At 30.7% G+C, this 18,692-nt stretch overlaps 1 protein-coding gene across 1 annotated transcript; it reads left to right on the forward strand.

The window, feature by feature from the left end:
• Positions 1 to 712: 712 nt before the first annotated feature.
• On the forward strand, positions 713 to 3,631 carry LOC100199376 (casein kinase II subunit alpha). The gene is made up of 11 exons (XM_065820577.1): positions 713 to 1,132; positions 1,324 to 1,435; positions 1,506 to 1,607; positions 1,754 to 1,804; positions 1,892 to 1,951; positions 2,042 to 2,290; positions 2,424 to 2,471; positions 2,551 to 2,654; positions 2,727 to 2,832; positions 2,937 to 2,979; positions 3,112 to 3,631. The coding sequence occupies exons 1-11, from the start codon at positions 1,035 to 1,037 to the stop codon at positions 3,147 to 3,149; spliced, it is 1,011 nt and encodes a 336-aa protein (XP_065676649.1). The 5' UTR covers positions 713 to 1,034; the 3' UTR covers positions 3,150 to 3,631.
• The last annotated feature ends 15,061 nt before the right edge of the window (positions 3,632 to 18,692 follow it).

Here is an 18,692-nt window from a genome sequence, read left to right on the forward strand (position 1 = left end):
ACAAAAATAGTAATGTATGAGACAAAACATATGTCCACATAAATATGGATTTATTACTTGGTTAAAATACATGTTTATTTATCCTACATTTATAGGCATAAAAAGTATGCCTATAAATATAGGATAAATAAGTCACAATATATAAGCTGTTACCTGCATACTTTTGAGCTTTAAGAATATTTTTGAATAAAAATTCAGCTCTATTATGGTTTTTTCTCATTTAAACTATGAATATGTGCTTTTGCTAAAAGTAAGGACCTATAAGCCAAAATATCAACAACTTTTTATATAAGCAAGGTTTTATATAAGCAAGGTATTTTTATATAAAAATTTTTTTAAAATAAAATGATATTTTTAATTTTGATATAAATTTTTTTTAATATATATATATATATATATATATATATATATATATATATATATATATATATATATATATATATCTGTGTGTATGTATATAAATATAAAATTAAACCATATTAATTATACATTGCTCTTTTATTATAATTCATTTTAAAATGTATGGAAGTCATTTTAGTATGCGATTGCAAATATACATTAATTATAAATGTACTCTTAAGCAGATTCCGAAGTTTTGTGATTCAGTTTTTGAAATCATATTGAGAGATTGAATGACTTGGTTACTTAGTATTTTTTTATCAAAATATATAAACAGAGAGACAATTTTATAGTAAAATTGCTCTTAATTTTTATTCAACTTCACAAAAAAAAAAAATTTAATGGTTTTATTAAAAGTTTAAACCAAAATTGGTGATAAATTTTTCGTAATTTATTTAAAAATAATTATTTTGTTTGTTTATAGCGTAGTTTAGGCGGTTATATTATATTTTATTCGGGTGTTTTTGTTTTAGACGGTCATGTTTTGTTATTTGTGTTTTTTTCATGAAATAAAAGCGTATATGGTTTATTAAAATTATGAAGATATATTTTTTTTTTTTTTACGGTTTCTTAAGCTATTGGTTAGGTTTTTTCATTTATCAGTGTTCTGTTTAGTCACTAAAACAAGTTAAAAAATGTCTGAAAAACGTAGTTTAGCCAGAGTATATGCTGATGTCAATACGCAAAAACCAAGAGAGTATTGGGATTATGAAGCTCATGTTATTGAATGGGGGTAAACGTTTTTAACTTTGAAACCTTAAATTATTACAAATATACAGAATGTTTTGGAATGCAGCAATTTTTTTAAAATTATTTGTATGCTAAATTTTTTACATCTGATTATAGTTTTTTTTCTTTTCAGTCATTACAGTGGTTTTGTTTTTAGTTATATTATTCATTATATCTTGATGTTTGTTTTTCTAGTCAGCAAGATAATTATCAACTAGTGAGAAAGTTAGGTCGAGGAAAATATTCAGAAGTATTTGAAGGGGTTAGCATTGTCAACAATGACAAAGTTGTCATTAAAATACTGAAGGTAAATTATGTTTTTTTCAATTTATAGAAAATAGTTTTTTAAACAATTTAATTTGGTTGTGTTTTTTTAGCCAGTAAAAAAGAAGAAAATAAAGCGGGAAATAAAGATATTAGAAAATTTACGAGGTGTTCCAAACATCATTACGTTGTTAGATGTAGTAAAAGATCCTGTTGTAAGCAAAAACTTTGTATTTATTATAATAAACTTATCGATTAAAAAATCAAGCATTATATACTATAGTCATTACTATATTCAAAAACTTTGTATTTTTAAAAATATATTTATCAATTTACATATGGTGTAAATTAAACTTTGTAGTCGAGAACGCCAGCTTTAGTGTTTGAATATGTTAACAACATAGATTTTAAGGTATTATTATTATTTATTTAAATGATTGATTTTTTTAATAAAATTATATATAGTTAAGTTGTTGATTAATATTTCTTATAACCATAGCAACTATATCAACAGTTTACATCAGAAGACATTAAATTTTATTTGTATGAGCTCCTAAAGGTATTTTATTTACAAAACTATATTTTAGATTCAATGTTTTTTGTTAAGGCTTAGATTACTGTTGCTATATTTAATGTTTTTTTTTATCAGGCCTTAGATCACTGTCATAGTATGGGGATAGCACATCGCGACGTCAAACCTCATAATGTAATGATTGATCACGAACAGAAAAAACTACGACTTATTGACTGGGGACTAGCAGAGTTTTATCATCCTTCCCAAGAGTACAATGTGCGAGTAGCATCTCGATATTTTAAAGGACCTGAACTTCTTTTAGATTTTCAAGAATACGATTATTCATTAGATCTATGGAGTTTTGGATGTATGTTTGCTAGTATGGTAAGTTAGTTAAGGTGTTTGTGTGCATGCATGTATGTTTGAGCGCACCCTCGGGTGTGTATTTCATTATCTAGAAAATCTGATGTGTTGTTTATTTAATTTTTTTTTTATTACTAATTTGTTCTATTTATAGCTTTTCCGTAAAGAACCATTTTTTCATGGCCATGACAACACAGATCAGGTTCTTAGACTTTTTGTGTAACAAACATATTTCTTGTTGACAAATCTTTTAAAAATTTAAAATAAACTTTTTATTTTAGTTAGTGCGAATTGTAAAAGTTCTTGGTACAGAGGATTTGTTTGATTACATTGAAAAGTATAAAATCGAGTTGGATTTACGAATTAAAGATAAGTTAGGAGGAAGGTAAAAAATATATTCTTAGTAAAACTTCATTTCTCTAATTTTGGATTGTTCATAATTTTATCTTTATTTTAGACACTCGAAGAAACGTTGGGAACGTTTTGTAAATAATGAAAATCATCATTTGGTAAGCGCTGACGCAATAGACCTTCTAGATAAAGTTTTAGTATACGATCATAATGTAAGTTTGCGTCATATGCTTTTAAATCTCATTTTTTTTGATATCTTATGATAAATCATTTTTTTATTTTATAAGTAAAATCTATTCTTTTGCTTTGTTTATAGAAACGATTAACTGCGCGTGAAGCCATGGATCATCCATATTTTAGTAGGTTTTTTATAGTTTTTAACTCCTTATATTTATTAAACATATGCAATTTTTTTAATATTCAAATTTTAATTATAATTTTTTGTTTGTTGTTGTTGTTTTTTTGCCTAACTTGCTATAATTTTTTGACAGATAGTGTAAAGTCGGGAAAAGAAGATGAAATGAAGTAAATACTTATAAAACCAATGCTGGTTTTTGTTTTTCTAATGTGATTTCGTTTCATTTGATGTAACAACGAAATAGCACGTACTGAAAATCCAAAGATTGCACGTGCGATAAGCTTTTTAATGATACATGACACACGTATGTTACACGTAATGTTATTTTGTATAAGGATTGTTAAGGCTATTTGGCCACGGTTGCACTTGTGCGTGATCGGTTTAACGATCTTACTTTGATTTCAAACGGCAGGTGTACACGTTTTTTGTTGTTGTTGCTTATAAGTTATGCCTTGATGTAAACGTTTTGAAAATCGCCATTATTTATTTAAGTTAACTGAGTTACCGATTATTCTTTGAATAGGTCTATATATAATGTTTCTTATTATTTTTATGCAGAGATTATTATAAAGGTTTTCTGTTGAGTCACAAAAAGTAATATTTTTAAAATTTTGTTTTAGTAATAAACAAGAATAGCTGAAAAAGCTCAAAAATTGTTTTTCTATATTTTTATCAAACATTTAATCTTTTACATGCACCACAACAACATGAAAAATATTTTCGTATAAATAATAAAAAAATAAGTGTTTGTTAAAACGCAATCTTTAACTCATGCATAATATATAAAAGCAGGAAATGTGAAGAATTATTTTCTTCGCTTTTCGTCTTTATTTAACTTTTGTTCTTTAGTATTTAAATATTCTTTGAAATTTAACGTCATAAGGTCTAGGATGATGTGGTGTTTTAAAAGACTTATCATTATTGATAGAAAAAGGAAAATGTCCTTTAAATAGAACTGTAATAAATAATTTTAAATGTCATTTTAAGGGACAGTTCAAAAACTGCTAATATAGCTGGAAAATTTTAAGTTTGTATTAATGTAAATTTTAAAAAAGTTTACATTAATACATACAATCATAAAAAAGAATCTTAGATTTAAGTTATTTTTAGTTTAAATAACAATATCTTTTTTTGTTGTAAAAAAACACATAAGCAAACGAGATCAGAAAAATATTTACAAAGGAGGTAATTATTTAGCTAGACATGAAAAATATTTACAAAGGAGGTAATTATTTAGCTAGACATGAAAAATATTTACAAAGGAGGTAATTATTTAGCTAGACATGAAAAATATTTACAAAGGAGGTAATTATTTAGCTAGACATGACAAAAAAAGTGCAAAGTAAAAGCTCCGAGCAAGATTGCTATAAGAAAACGTTTTGATTGGGATGTTTTCCAGTCAGAAAATCTGTAAATTATAACGTTATTGCAGGTAATGTGTACATAAAAGTTAGATCGAATTGAAGATATTATGTTCTCTTGTTGTGAATAATAAAAATGATGATGTCTATTAGTAGTGATATTACTGTAAATACCTTAGTATCTCTAGGTACAAAAATACAAGAAATTGGTAAATTAGAATATGCTAGCTCCACAGCTGTCTATATCTAAAAATCTACGAGCCACGTATGCTACAATAAACAAAGTCTTGTAAAAATATAGTCGTGTAGTTTTTATGCTTAACTTAACGTGAATAAAAATTTCTTTAAAACTGCTGAAGTTTTTATTCACGTAAAACTGACCAATTACTGAGTAAAAGCAATTGCTTTTTTTTTATTCACGCAGCCTATAAGCTTTCGACGAGTAAATAATAAAAATTGAGTGTGTGGGACATTCTTAAAAACATATTAAGATTACAGATTATGAAAAATCAATTTTTTTCAAAAGCTCTAAAAAAACAGGTAGAAATAATTTTAAAGGTATATCACATCCTATATAGACATATCCTATTCTTAAAGATTAATTATATTATATTCTTAAAAACCATTGCTTTTAAGATAGAACTTATACCCTTAAGGTAACAAATTACACCACATATTCATATTTTTGTATAATTTTTTACCTTAAAGGGATATGGTATGTCCCAGTGGGCACGCGTCTCGGGGGGCGTCCTTAACGACGCATGCCCACTGAGGTAATATACCTTAAAGGTAGAAATTTATACCTTTTTTTTTTATTTTGTATTGCAATTTTTCAGAATGGTCTTTTTTTACAGAACCGTTTTACTAGCTTTGATGAAATATTGAGGAGTTATTTCTCTCATTGAAACTTAAGTTTTAATATAAATTTTTTAATCTGAGGATTAAATCCTAATTTTTTTCAATTTTTAATTTATGTTTGGATTAAATCCCAATTTTTTTTCGATGTTTTAGGGAGGTGGAGGGTACTCAAAAAAGCGTATTGCAAAATGTGGGGGGGGGGAGGGGGGAAAGTACGTTATTTATGAACGACCCCTTTCGCTGGACTTAAATGGTTGTTTATATACTTGGTTGAATTAAAGACTCTGCGAGGGAAAACTTTTAATACTTTTACTTTTGTCTATTAGTTAAATATCGTGTTACGTAATTTATGAACTTGTGCAATAACTATGCTATAAAAAAACAAGTAAGCAAAAAAGTATTTATTCTTGAAAATACTTTTTATTCAACAAAAAAATAAATTGTAAGAAAAAATTGGTTTTATTTAAGTTTCTTTCTAGTCTTAGGAAAAGAATGAAATATTGTTTATAGTTTATTGTTGTATTCAGAACAAAGAAAGTTTTTATCGAGCAACATTTTTAAAATAAATCTAAAGTTTAATTAGTTTATATTAAAAATCAATTAAATTAAAAAAATCAAATGCAATTAATGTAGTTTATTTTTTTTTTTTTATTCATTTATATTGTCATTTAAATAAGCTTTACAATGTATTTACTACAAAAATAAAATGGAACTGGCGTATGACAAGGTCTTATCATCCACCCCCGTTAACTTAATTTAAAAATTCAGCTGTTAAAAATAAAAGAAAAAAGAATACAAAACGAGAACTACGTCTCAACAATCAGTTTACTGTCTGCAAAATAAATAAAGAAATGAAGAGAAATGAAAAAGGGTCTATGAAAGTCATAATACTAATGAAGCATGTAATGCCTTTTTCAATAAGTTTTTAAATATGTATAATGAAACATTTCTATATGAAATAATAGAAACGAAAACAATTGCAAACCTTTGGATTAACAAAACTCTTGTAAAACGTTCAAAAGTAAAGCAAAAACTCTATAGCAAATTTCTCAAAACTAGGAGTATTATGAAAACGAAAAAAAATACAAAAACTATAAATACTTTTATCGATGCTTACTCAAAAATGCAAAAAAAACAATTGTATAGTAAAAAAATTACTGAATGTAAAGTTGATAAAACAAATAAATCTCCAGGGTTTGATGGAATATTAGCTAATATAGCAATTTCAAACAAAAAAAACAAGCTTTTGTTTTATATTCTTAAACTTTTAATAAATGAAGAATTTTTTAAGTAATTTTTATAAATAATTTCCTGATATATTAAAAGTAGCTCAAGTCTACCCAATTTATAAAGGCAATTCAGGCCCGTACCGTGGCAAAGTACCATTTTTTAATTTAACGCCAAAAATTATTTTTAGACTCTTTTCGAAGTCAGAGTCAGATCAGGTTATCCTGCTACTGGTAACATGTAACCCAGTACAATCTGCTTCATGTCCTGCTGCCTTGTAGGATACGCCTTTTTAGGCAAAGGCTAGGAGATGCCAACTCCAATTTAAAACACCCCCTGCCTTGGGGCTCTTGGTTGAGTAAAGGCTAGAGATGGTGTCTCGATAAAAATACTCATCTTGGGCAGATGTTAAATGCATCCGGCTACTGTCTTGTAGAAGACCTCCTAGGCAAAGACTTAAGGGGTAAATAGATTCTATCTGTTGACCAGCTTCGCACCCCTTCTTCATCTATTAGGCTAGCGCAGATGTATTTTTAATACATTGTTTCCAGTTTAGGATGTTGAATGCTGGATCTTCTTGACTCAATGCATGGGCATGCTTGTGTCACTGTTTTTATGACTAAGCAACTCATTCTATTATCTCCTAATAAGGGTACAGCTCTAAAACTCAGTTTTATGGTTCTGAGACCGGCTGGTAGTCAGGTTTCCCGAACTCTGTGGTAGCTCTCAGAGAGGCTGATTCCATCAGCAGCTGAAAAATATCAAAGTATTAACAGTACCATGTTGCGCATGGATCGTGTCCCTGTTTGTACTTTTGGTGTGATTTGCCAAGGCCACATTTGAAGCCCTTTGTTACGGCTTAGGGTTTATTAATAGCAATGTGGCAATTGCTTGGGCTATTAAACAGTGTTCTGAGTACTATCTATGCTTTGAGTTAAGTTCTTCAACAAATTTAAAAATGAATAAAGTACCAAAAACTATAAAACACAAAAAACAATTATCACCACCAAGTTCTCTAAACCTATCATTCACTAATACTTGTGGTCTTCGAACTTTTTTTTCTGTTAAGTCTTATCTCTTGCAAAGTTCACCAGACCTACTTGCTCTTTGTGAGACTAACTTGAGTTCGCCTGTCCCATCTTGTGATCTTAGTGTTGATGGTTATCTTCCTCTAATTCGTAAAGACTCCAATAGTCACATGCTTGGCCTGGGCATTTACATTCGTAAGAATTCACCCATTTGTCGTGAAACTAGGTTTGAATTCACAGACTATTCTTTCATGTGCTTTCGTTTAGCACCACTTCACTCTATTGCCTTTCTCTTTGTTCTATATTTCTCTCCTTCATCTCAAGACTGCACTCTTTTTGACATTATTTCTGATCATATTGACCAAGCCCTCTCTCTCTATCCATCAGCTAATATAGTTATTGTCGGTGACTCTAATGCTCATCACACTGAATGGCTTGGCTCTAGTGTCAGTGACTCTGCAGGCATTAAAGCCCACAACTTTTGCCTTTCTCAATCCCTAACTCAAATAGTCAACTTTCCAACTCGCTTTCCTGACAATCCGAATCATCTACCTTCTCTACTCGACTTATGTCTTGTTTCTGATCCTAATCAGTGCTCAGTTTCTCCATATTCACCCTTAGGTTCCTCTGATCACAGTTTGATCTCTCTAAAACTAATTTCTCATTCTTCTTCATCACCTAAATCCCCCTATTATCGAACCTCTTACAACTACAAAAAAAAGCTGACTGGGATTCTTTCCGTGATTTTCTTCGTGATGGTCCTTGGGTAGAAATCTTTTGTCTTCCTGTCGGCAAATGTGCTTCTTACATAACTTCGTGGATTCAGGCTTGCATGGAATCTTTTATTTCCTCTTGACAATTCCAGGTCAAGCCCCACTCTTCTCCATGGTTTTCCTCACACTGCTGCTGCGATTGCCAATTGAAACCGTTACTTTTATATTTATCAGCAAAACAATTTTCCAGAAAACAGACGTCTGTTTATTACTACTAGAAACGATTGTAAAAAGATTTAGTCTAACGCCAAAACCCGCTATTCTCAGGTCATAAAATCTCGTATCTCATCTCAAAAATTAGGCTCTCGTGACTTCTGGAGAATCTTTAATAATATCAATAATAAGGGCAAATCTATAATTCCACCACTCTTGTATGGTTCAGACTTTGTCACCTCACCTAAAGACAAAGCCGAATTGTTTGCTAAAAACTTTTCATCAATATCATCTCTTGATTCCACTAGTTGCTTTCTACCTGATATTGCCAACAAACAGGTTGATCCATTGCTTGACATTCATATCACTCCAGCATCTGTATCTAAAGTGATTTCCTGCCTAGATTCTTCTACAGCTTGTGGCCCGGACAACATACCTGTTATTGTCTTGCAGAAGTGTTCTCCGGAGCTGTCATCTATACTCTCAAAACTATTCAACAAGTGCTTATCAGAGTCTTGTTTTCTAGCCTGCTGGAAAGCGGTATCTCTTACCCCTATCTTCAAAAATTTTGGAGAGCGATCTGATTCGTCTAACTACCGTCCCATTAGTCTTCTTCCTATCATAAGCAAGGTTTTTGAATCTTTATTTAACAAGCACTTAATTTCTCATCTTGAATCTAATAACTTACTTTCTGACCATCAATATGGATTTCGATCTTCTCGTTCTACAGCTGATTTGCTAACAATAATAACTGACAGGTTTTATCGTGCATTAGATGAAGGTGGAGAGGTTAAGGCCATCGCTCTTGACATTTCAAAAGCTTTTGATAAAGTTTGGCATGCTGGTCTTCTCCATAAGCTTTCTTCTTATGGTGTATCCGGCAACATCTTTAAGATCATTGAATCCTTCCTTTCCAATCGTAGCATAAAAGTTGTCCTCGATGGACAACACTCTTCTTCTTATTCTGTAACTTCAGGGGTTCCTCAAGGTTCTATCCTTGGCCCTATACTCTTTTTAATTTACATTAACGATCTTCCAGATATTCTCACATCTAAGGTGGCATTGTTTGCTGATGATACTACCATTTATTCTTGTCGTGATAAGAAACCAACACCCTCTGATTGCTTGGAGGGGGCATTTGAGCTTGAAAAGGATCTCACTTCTGCTACAGCATGGGGCTCACAGTGGCTGGTGAACTTTAATTCAGATAAAACTCAATTTTTTTCAGCCAATCGTTATCGCAATAATTTAGATCTTCCTATATTTATGAACGGTGATGTACTCGATGAATCACCTACTATTCATCTTCTAGGATTAACTCTTACTTCCAATCTTTCTTGGAAACCATACATCAAATCAGTTGCAAAATTAGCATCTGCTAAGGTTGCATCTCTTTATCGAGCTCGTCACTTTCTTACTTCGGATTCTATTCTCTGTCTCTATAAATCTCAAATCCGGCTTTGTATGGTATACTGTTGCCATATCTGGGGTGGATCTTCTAATGATGCCCTTTCTCTTTTAGACAAGGTGCAAAAACGCATTGTAAACATAGTTGGATCTGCTCTTGCAGCCAACCTGCAACCATTATCACATCGCCGTAATGTTGCTTCTCTTTCTTTGTTCTACAAATACTATAATGGGCACTGCTCTAAAGAGCTAGCGTCTCTTGTGCCATCTACTAAAATTTATTCTCGTGTTACTCGTCATTCAATTAAGTGTCATCCTTCTTCTGTGACTGTTCCTAAGTGCTCCAAAAACGCTTATTTGTCCAGTTTTTTTCCTCGAACATTAGTTCTTTGGAATTCGCTTCCTTCATCTTGCTTTTCTGATTCATATAATTTGCAATCTTTTAAGTCGTCCGTCAATCGTTATCTTGCTCTACAATCTTCATCTTTTCTCTTTCAGTAACTTCCAACTTTAATTAGTGGCTGTTTGCAGCCTTGTTGGAAGCGAAGATGTTTAAAAAAAAAAAAAAAAAGTCAATATATTTAATCAAAATTTTTATGATAATTATTTGATTTTTATTAATCATTCTCATGAACCAATTTTTACTTTATTGTTTCACAAACGTAAGGCGTCAATACAAGTCATTGTGAAGTCTTTTGTAAACGAAAAATGAAAATTAGTCTCTCAAGAGTTTATACCGTATTCGTAAGAGTTTATACAATTCTAATAGTAATTCACTTTTAAAAGCAAACGATAGAGTTAACATGCCTAACCAAATTAGGAAACGAGCAGCTGCACAGTGGGTCAGAATGCCCATTTTTGTGCCAAAATTATTTTTTTATTAAATATTATTAAATTTGATATAAATAACATACTTAGAGCTTCTAAACATATTTGTGACTAAAAAAATGATTTTATTAATTTCTTTTTCTTAATAATTATAAATATAGCAAAAATAAATAAAATGTATTTTTTCACATCTTATCAATTCAAACACAATCCACAGAATAAACATTAAAAAACTACATTTTACTGTTTTTAATATTTATTTATTTATTTTCGTCATTAAAAAAATAAGCTTTTACAATGTTTTTACAACATAAAAATATAACATTAAAGTTTCGACCGGACCAAAGATGTTTTGTTTTATACATAATACCAATAATTTTAGATATTTTATTTTCTATTACTTTGATATGATTACTCCAGCTAATATGTTCATTAAGAATTACGCCTAAAAACTTGATTGAGTATTCTCGTTTAAGTTTTGTTTTATCAATTAGTAAATCAGTTAGTTTTTAGGGGAGGGTTTCAGATTTTGATAATTTTGTAAAAAGAATATATTTACTTTTTTCGACATTTAAAGAGAGTTTGTTAGCCTTAAACTATTCGTTCAGGTTCTCAAGTTCTTGATTAACAGTGTTAAATAATAGGCTAATGTTTGTGTGGCTAAAGAATACTTGCGTATCATCAGCATAAAGGACAAAGTTAAGTATGTTAGAAGATAAATAGATATGGTTAATGTAAACAAGGAATAACAATGGACCAAGAATTGATCCTTGTGGGACCCCACAAGTAATGTTTTCAAGTCGTATTACAGTGTTGTCATATGATAAAGCTTGTTTCCGATTATTAAGGTAAGAGCGAAACCATTTTAAATTGTTATTTCTTATTCCATAATTATACAGTTTATAAAGAAGAATCTCATGGTCAACTGTGTCAAACGATTTTGAAAGATCGAGAAAAACCCCAAGTCTGTATTTATTGTTGTCAAACCCATTTAAAATTTCGTTGACAAGTTTGGCTATAGCGTGTTCTGTTGAATGGTGTTTTTGAAAACCATATTGGTTATTATTAAGCATGTGGTGGTTTAACAGGTAGTTGTAAAGTCTATTGTGCATTATGCGCTCGAATATTTTTGAATTGCATGATAAAATAGAAATAGGCCTGTAGTTAGAAGCTATAGAATCATCTCCGCTTTTAAATATAGGAACAACTTTTGCTAGCTTTAGCTGATCAGGGAATACCCCATTTTTGAAAGACAGATTACAGATATGCAGAAGGGGGTATTCAATGATATCGTAGACATTTTTTTACAACGTTCACGCTAATGTCATCTAGACCTGGACTTTTGTTTTGTTGTAAGGTATTAAATGCATTTTTAAGCTCATCCGGAATTACATCAAGCTCGTTCATAACTGACGTTTTTTTTTCTAAATACGATTTATAACATTTTTTTCCAGAAGTTATTTTATTAGCTAGTTTTTCCCCAATTTTTATGAAATAATTATTAAATTTCTCTGCAATATCTATTGCCTTATTGGCTACTGTATCATTCTCATCTGTTTTTAAGTATTGCGGGAATACTTTGGTGGTATCTTTTTTTCCCCTGTTACCTCTTTAATTACGCCCCATGTTTTTTTTGTGTTACCGCAAAAGTTTTCTAATAAATTGCAATAATAGTTTTTTTTTGAATGCTTTTTTAATTTTTCAAATAGATTTTTGAAAAATTAAAAAAGCATTAAATTTCGTTTTTATAAGTCTTTTTTTTCAAAAACTTTTCATAAAGTTTTTTTTTTTTTTTGAAGATTTAATAAGACCTTTTGTCATCCAAGGACTTTTAAGGTTTTTGAGTTTAGTTAACTGTTCAAGCTTCGGAAACGCTTTTTTGTACAAACTTGCAAAAGTGAGTTTAAAAATATTGTAAGCTGTGTTAGTATTTTTGCAATTAACAACCTGATCCCAGTTTTCCATTGCTAAGTTGCTTCGGAACTTTGTTAAATTTGTTTGATTTATTTGCCTTTTTGTTATAATCATTGTTTTGTTTTCTTTTTTGTTGTTGAAATTGTTAAGTAGAAAAAATATTGGAAAATGGTCACTTATGTCAGATTTTATTATTCCGCTTTGAATGTTAAATTTTATAGTATTATTTGTAAATATGTTATTGATGAGGGTAGCGGTTTGGAGAGTTAATCGAGTCGGCTTATTTATTAAGGGTTCTACGCCGTACTGTAAGAGATTATTTAAAAAGCATTTGACATTGCTATTAGTTTTTATTTTTAAAAGATCCAAATTAGTATCTCCCATTATATATAAGCGCTTATTTTTAGCCAGTTTTAGGTACAGAATTATATGTTTTTTAAAAGATTTTATATTGCCATCTGGTGGCCTATATAAGCCAGTTATATACGCATTTGCTTTATTTTGGTTTGTTAATTCAACCGTGAAAAGTTCACAGTTTGCGTTCAGTATGCTGAGGCTTTCTTCTTTTTTAAAGTGTATTGTATTATGTATGTAGAAACATATTCCTCCGCCAGTACCTGTACTACGAGTTTGATGGAGAGCTTTATATCCTTGTAATTGAAAATTTGAGTTTATGGTATTTTCGTCTTTGCACCATGTTTCTATAAGGCATATTACCGTAAATTCGTGACTTATGTCTTTTAGCATATCTTTAAAGTTTTCAAAGTTTTTACTCATGCTGCGTATATTTAATGTCAGCGCTGAAAATGTATTTTGTGACGCATTTATAAAACAAGATAATTCTTCGATGCTGTAGTAATTAGACTTAAATGAGTTGTTTTCATAAAAAATTTTGTCCGGGTCGTTGTTATTGTTCAGAAGAAGAGTGTTTTCTTTATCAAAAATTTCAAAATAGGTACACAATCTTATGAAAAAAATCTGAATAGGTACACAATTTTATGAAAAAAATACTTTCATGTCTTATCAACTCATTCAAACACAATTTACAACTTTAAGGCAACCATCTATGTCTGCAAATATTTAAATGAAGTATTTACAAATTTACAATGTTATCTCCTGATAATAATAACTCCAAAACCTCAACAGGAAAGTCTTTCTTTTTTGAAGTGCAGGTTTGCCTCAAAGATGCTATGACAGGATCAGATGAGCATAGAAATCTTTTCAAAATGTCCTCATTTGTTATACATCTTGAAGCTTTTTGAGCATGACGTTCACGAAACCGTTTGAAAAATTTGTTTGTTGCCTCCTGTGCTTCTTCACTCATCATTCCAATTGGCAGTAAGATTCTATTAATGATGGCTGGGCCGTGGATCAGCAGTTTGTGGAGGCTTTGTGGCATGTAGTACCATGGGTACAGTTTCACAAACAACTTTGCAGTTTCTGTACACATCATGGTAAACTTTTCAGTATTTATTTCATAGCCACTTGATATGCTTGACAAAATAATGTGCAATTTTAAAATTAGTTCCTTATTTACACCTGTTATATTTGCAAAAGAAATGGCATCAGTAAATGCTCGTCGAGAAGTATTGCCATCATTAGATATACCAGATCCTCCAGACTTTGGTTGATCAACAACAAGGCCCATCTGTTGAAGAAAAGCTTGTTGGATGTGAGACTTTGTTTCAGCAACTTGTGCTTTGTCTTCTGCTGTTCTTGCTTGCCACTTTTTGATAGGCAACTTGTAACCAATATGCAGAAAACATTCAAAACATCGAATCCAGCAATGCAGTGTAGATAAACTATACTGCAAGCCTTTTGCCTGGTAATTTCTTCCTATGCTGGCATCAATGTTGTTCATCTCTTTTGGTGAGCATCCACAGATAGAGCAACACTGACTTGAGTAAGTGGCCTCAGATAAAGCTGTGTGTACTTTTCCATCAATCATTGTTATTTCAATCACATGCTTTACTTGAAGTACTTTTCCATTGTTTAATATAATTTTTGTACAATTTAAATTCCTTCATTCTTCTTTTAGTTGAGCTTCTTCAGAGATTATAATATCTTTAGACTTTTTTTCAAACTGAAAACGCAAAGGGCGGCAATACAGAGTTGATGATGGTTTAAGGTTTTGTGAGCTCAAGTCAAGTGGTACTATGCAAGTTAAAAACAATGACTCTTCTATTTGTATATTACGGATACCATCTTTAGACACTGTTTGCTTACAGACACTTTGTCCTGTTGAGCCATCAAATCCTGCCTTGTGTCTTAAAGTAGCAAATATGGTTGTATCACAAGTTCTCTCTGCAACTAAAAATTCCTTTATGATACTAATATAGTATATGTACAAGGTCCAAAGTTTTGCTGTGCGTGATTCATATGACTTCTTTTCCGTATAGGTTAATATGGCACATTCAATATTTTTGAAAGCATCTGTATTACAAGTCTGATTAACTCTTCCTCATTCATACCATTTTGCATTGCGATTTTATAAGAGCATTCAAGTCCGGATATATCTAGTTTTGATTCGTCAACTAAAATATCTATAATATGACTCATCAATGCACTCTGGACCAACATGTGACCTCTTAAAGCTCTTGCAACAGCTTTTCCTTTAAACATATGTTTTACTGTATCTTCAGAGTAAACTTGTTCTAAAACTTCTTCCGGGCCAGTCCCTGCCATTAGTTTTCCAATGCTACCGAGAAAGCTCATCATTGTGTGAAACCCTCCGCGTCGACATACTATATTGAGGTTTTGATCTTTTATAACACCAAACGCTTTCTGCCATAACGGCTGATCAAACGTAACGCAGGGAGTAACTATTTTATATTTATTGGCTTCATCAATAAAGAACAATAGTGTAGAATATATGCATGTTTCATCTGAATAATTTAAGTCAAAAATAGGTAAAAATTTTATGGATGCTTTTTCATAAACTGTTTTTGATTGTGATGTAGTATGCATCATATAACCTGACCAGTTTGGGCGAGGATTATTTCTTGAACTAAAAAACCATGCCACATGCCAAATAAGATCAAGATTCATTTCGGTCGTACGGAATACTTCAGATACAATATCTTTTATTGGTTTAAAACTTACATTTAATAAACCCTGATAGTTTGATTCGTGATAAGGCGTTATTTTTATATCAGATAAATTTTTAATAGGCTTGTGTTTCAAACGTGTAATGCTTTCATAATTGCATTTAGAAGATGAACATATTGATATTAAACCCATTCCGTGAAATGTTCCTTTTCCGGTCAATGTTCGAATGTTGTGATCTACATTATCAGCGACCCAATGTAGGAAGTTCGGCTCTTGTTCTTGCGCGGCATTTACTCTAATAACTGCAGCAGATAACTTGAACAACTTAACTTCATCGAAGGAAATTAAAAATCCAAATTTGTAAAGGTGATCCACAAGCCATTTTGTTCCAAAAGATTTATCAATATCTACTCCAATTCCAAATGGAATTGGTGCTATTATAGATCTTGGTCGCGAAGCTTGAGCAATGCATTGTCATAAACTAATTTGTCGAAGCTTAACTGAAATTAAATAGCTTAGAAATAGCTGTAAACTCTTTGGAACCAATTTGAGTTCATATTCAATATCACCCATATCCTCTAGTGACGGATATACAGATTTATCGACATTCATTTCTCTGATTTCGCTTTTAGTTATACTTGCAGCGGCAAAAATAATATCATTTTCAGTGTGATCTTTCTTTTTTTGAAATTTCGATATAACAAAAGAAGCCATATCTCTGAAACAAACTAAATTAGATTGACCAGAGATTTCTCCAAAAAAAATATGATCACGATAATGTTCAAGTAATTTTCGTTTTAAAGATTTCATCGAGTAACACGGATAACCATTACTAAGTTCTTTCATTTTAATGTGCACATCTGAAAGAGTTTAAAGTTCGCAGTCAGTTTCTTCTTCTAACCAGAAACAGAGTTTCTCAAAATTTTCAAACATAATGAGATCTAAGGGCGTCCACGTTGGTTGTCGCTTTTAGTTTTAAGCCTGAAGTTGTTCATACACGAAATATGATAAATAGCTTCTTCTGCTACAAGATCATAACAAGACATCAAACGAGAATGTACAGCATTTCCCCAATCATCCTCTCGATTCAATGAACGTTCAATCATTTTTTTAATCAATGGTATGGTCTCAACTTTAGAAATCAGGGAATGTTTGTGATCTACCTTTTTAGTACCAAGAAAACATTTTGATTTCCAATCAAATACCTCTTCAAATGAGGATCGTAGTTTCTTTCTTGAAACAGATAATGATTGATCTTTACGACTATCCACAAACTTTCTTCTACAGCTATGATGGACTAGTACTGTTGTACTATTATGCGTGTTCTGTCGGAACTATTATGCGTGTTCTGTCGGAACTAGTCTCTAAGCAAACTAAAAATATGCAAAAATCTTTCTCAAATTATAGCTACGTTACAATTGAATTTAGAATTAAAACTTAACCTAATTTTACGTTTTTTGAGTAATAAAATTCAAAAAAAAAACAAAAAAAACATTGTTGATACTTGACCTCCCCCTCCCCAGTGTCACAATTGTCAAAAAAGTTCAGACCCACTTCCTCCCTATTTTGCTGACGTAAATAATGGGCAAATTTTAACCTGCATAGACCATTCATACTCCGTTCTTCGCTTAATCGAATCAATGTTTTGAGACCTTTTCCATATACATTGATATAACTTTCTTTGTCAAACCCAAGCTTGCACAATACACAAACAGCATTCTTCTTTTTTTCAAATGTAAAAACTTTTGCTACCCATAACAATTAACTTGTAAGTTTTACTTTTCCATATAATAGTTTCAATATTGAAACTATACAATCTTATAAAAAAGATTTTTTGCACAGTTTGTTAAATTAAATAATTAATTAAGTTATTTTTTACTTTACATCCTAGAAAATTGTATAAAAAAAGTATAGTTTTTGAATAAAAATTTCTAACAAGGAGCTTGCATATAAGCCTATGCAGTATAAAAATAGAAAAAATATTCGCAGAAAAATAAATTCGTTTATGTAAACATTGTTTACACAAATATAGCTATGTTTCACGAAAATTTTATTAAGTGAATTATGTAAGATGTTTGTTTGGTGTTATAAAACTGCCTTTTTTTTTACAAAAACGACCCCCCCCCCCTCCTCCCTAAAAAATTTAACTGTACGGCCCGGCAATCGTAGTTCCGATATCTTAAATTATAGACCTATATCCGTATTATCCGTTTTCTCTAAAATTTTTGAACGCGTTATTTAGAATAGGATTTTGCAAAAAACAAACTCTTTTACCCCAAGCAATTTGGTTTCCAGAAAAATACTTTAACTGAGCGTGCAATTATTGAGTCAGTTGACGAAATAACCAACGGGTTTGAAAAAAAATCAGTTCACACTTGGAATATTTAAAGATCTGTCAAAAGCATTTGACACAGTAGATCACTCCATACTTTTAGAAAAGTTAAATTACTATTGTTATCAAAAAAAACATTTAATTGGGTTAAAAGTTACCATACTAACCGAAAACTGTATGTAGTCAATCCGGGATTCTGGTACATTAAACATTTTGTGTGGAGTTCCACAAGGTTCAATCCTCGGTCCTCTCCTATTTCTAATTCATACGAACGACTTCTGTAATTTATCTTCAAAATTAAATTCAATTATGTATGCTGATGGTACTAATTTGTTTATGTCCAATAATGATATTATTCAGCTATATCGTCACGTTGGTTTTACATAGTTCTAACTGATCCGTGAGTAGTTTTGCGTAAATCGATGTTAAAAATAGTTACGTTCCTACCATAAAAATTTATTAGTATCAATTGATAATATTTTTCACCCATAAGCATTTGCCGCTGGTATCACTATCTGCAACTAAAAAATGAAAAATAAATCCTCAAAATGCTGTTAGAACTTTGTCATAATAAAATAGTTAGAAAACTGCGGTTATAACGGTAGTTAGAAACATTTTAACTACTTTAAAATTTTGTAATTGAAGTAGTTAACTACTTTTAAATTTTGTAACTGAAACAATAGTATAATAAACGGTAATTACAATGTTATCTAACAAGGTTCTACCGTTATATTATATTTAATAACTATTACATTATGGCTTAAAAGCTTTTCATCGCACCCTGT

This window comes from Hydra vulgaris, chromosome 15 (assembly GCF_038396675.1).
Source record: "Hydra vulgaris chromosome 15, alternate assembly HydraT2T_AEP".
NCBI lineage: Eukaryota > Metazoa > Cnidaria > Hydrozoa > Anthoathecata > Hydridae > Hydra > Hydra vulgaris.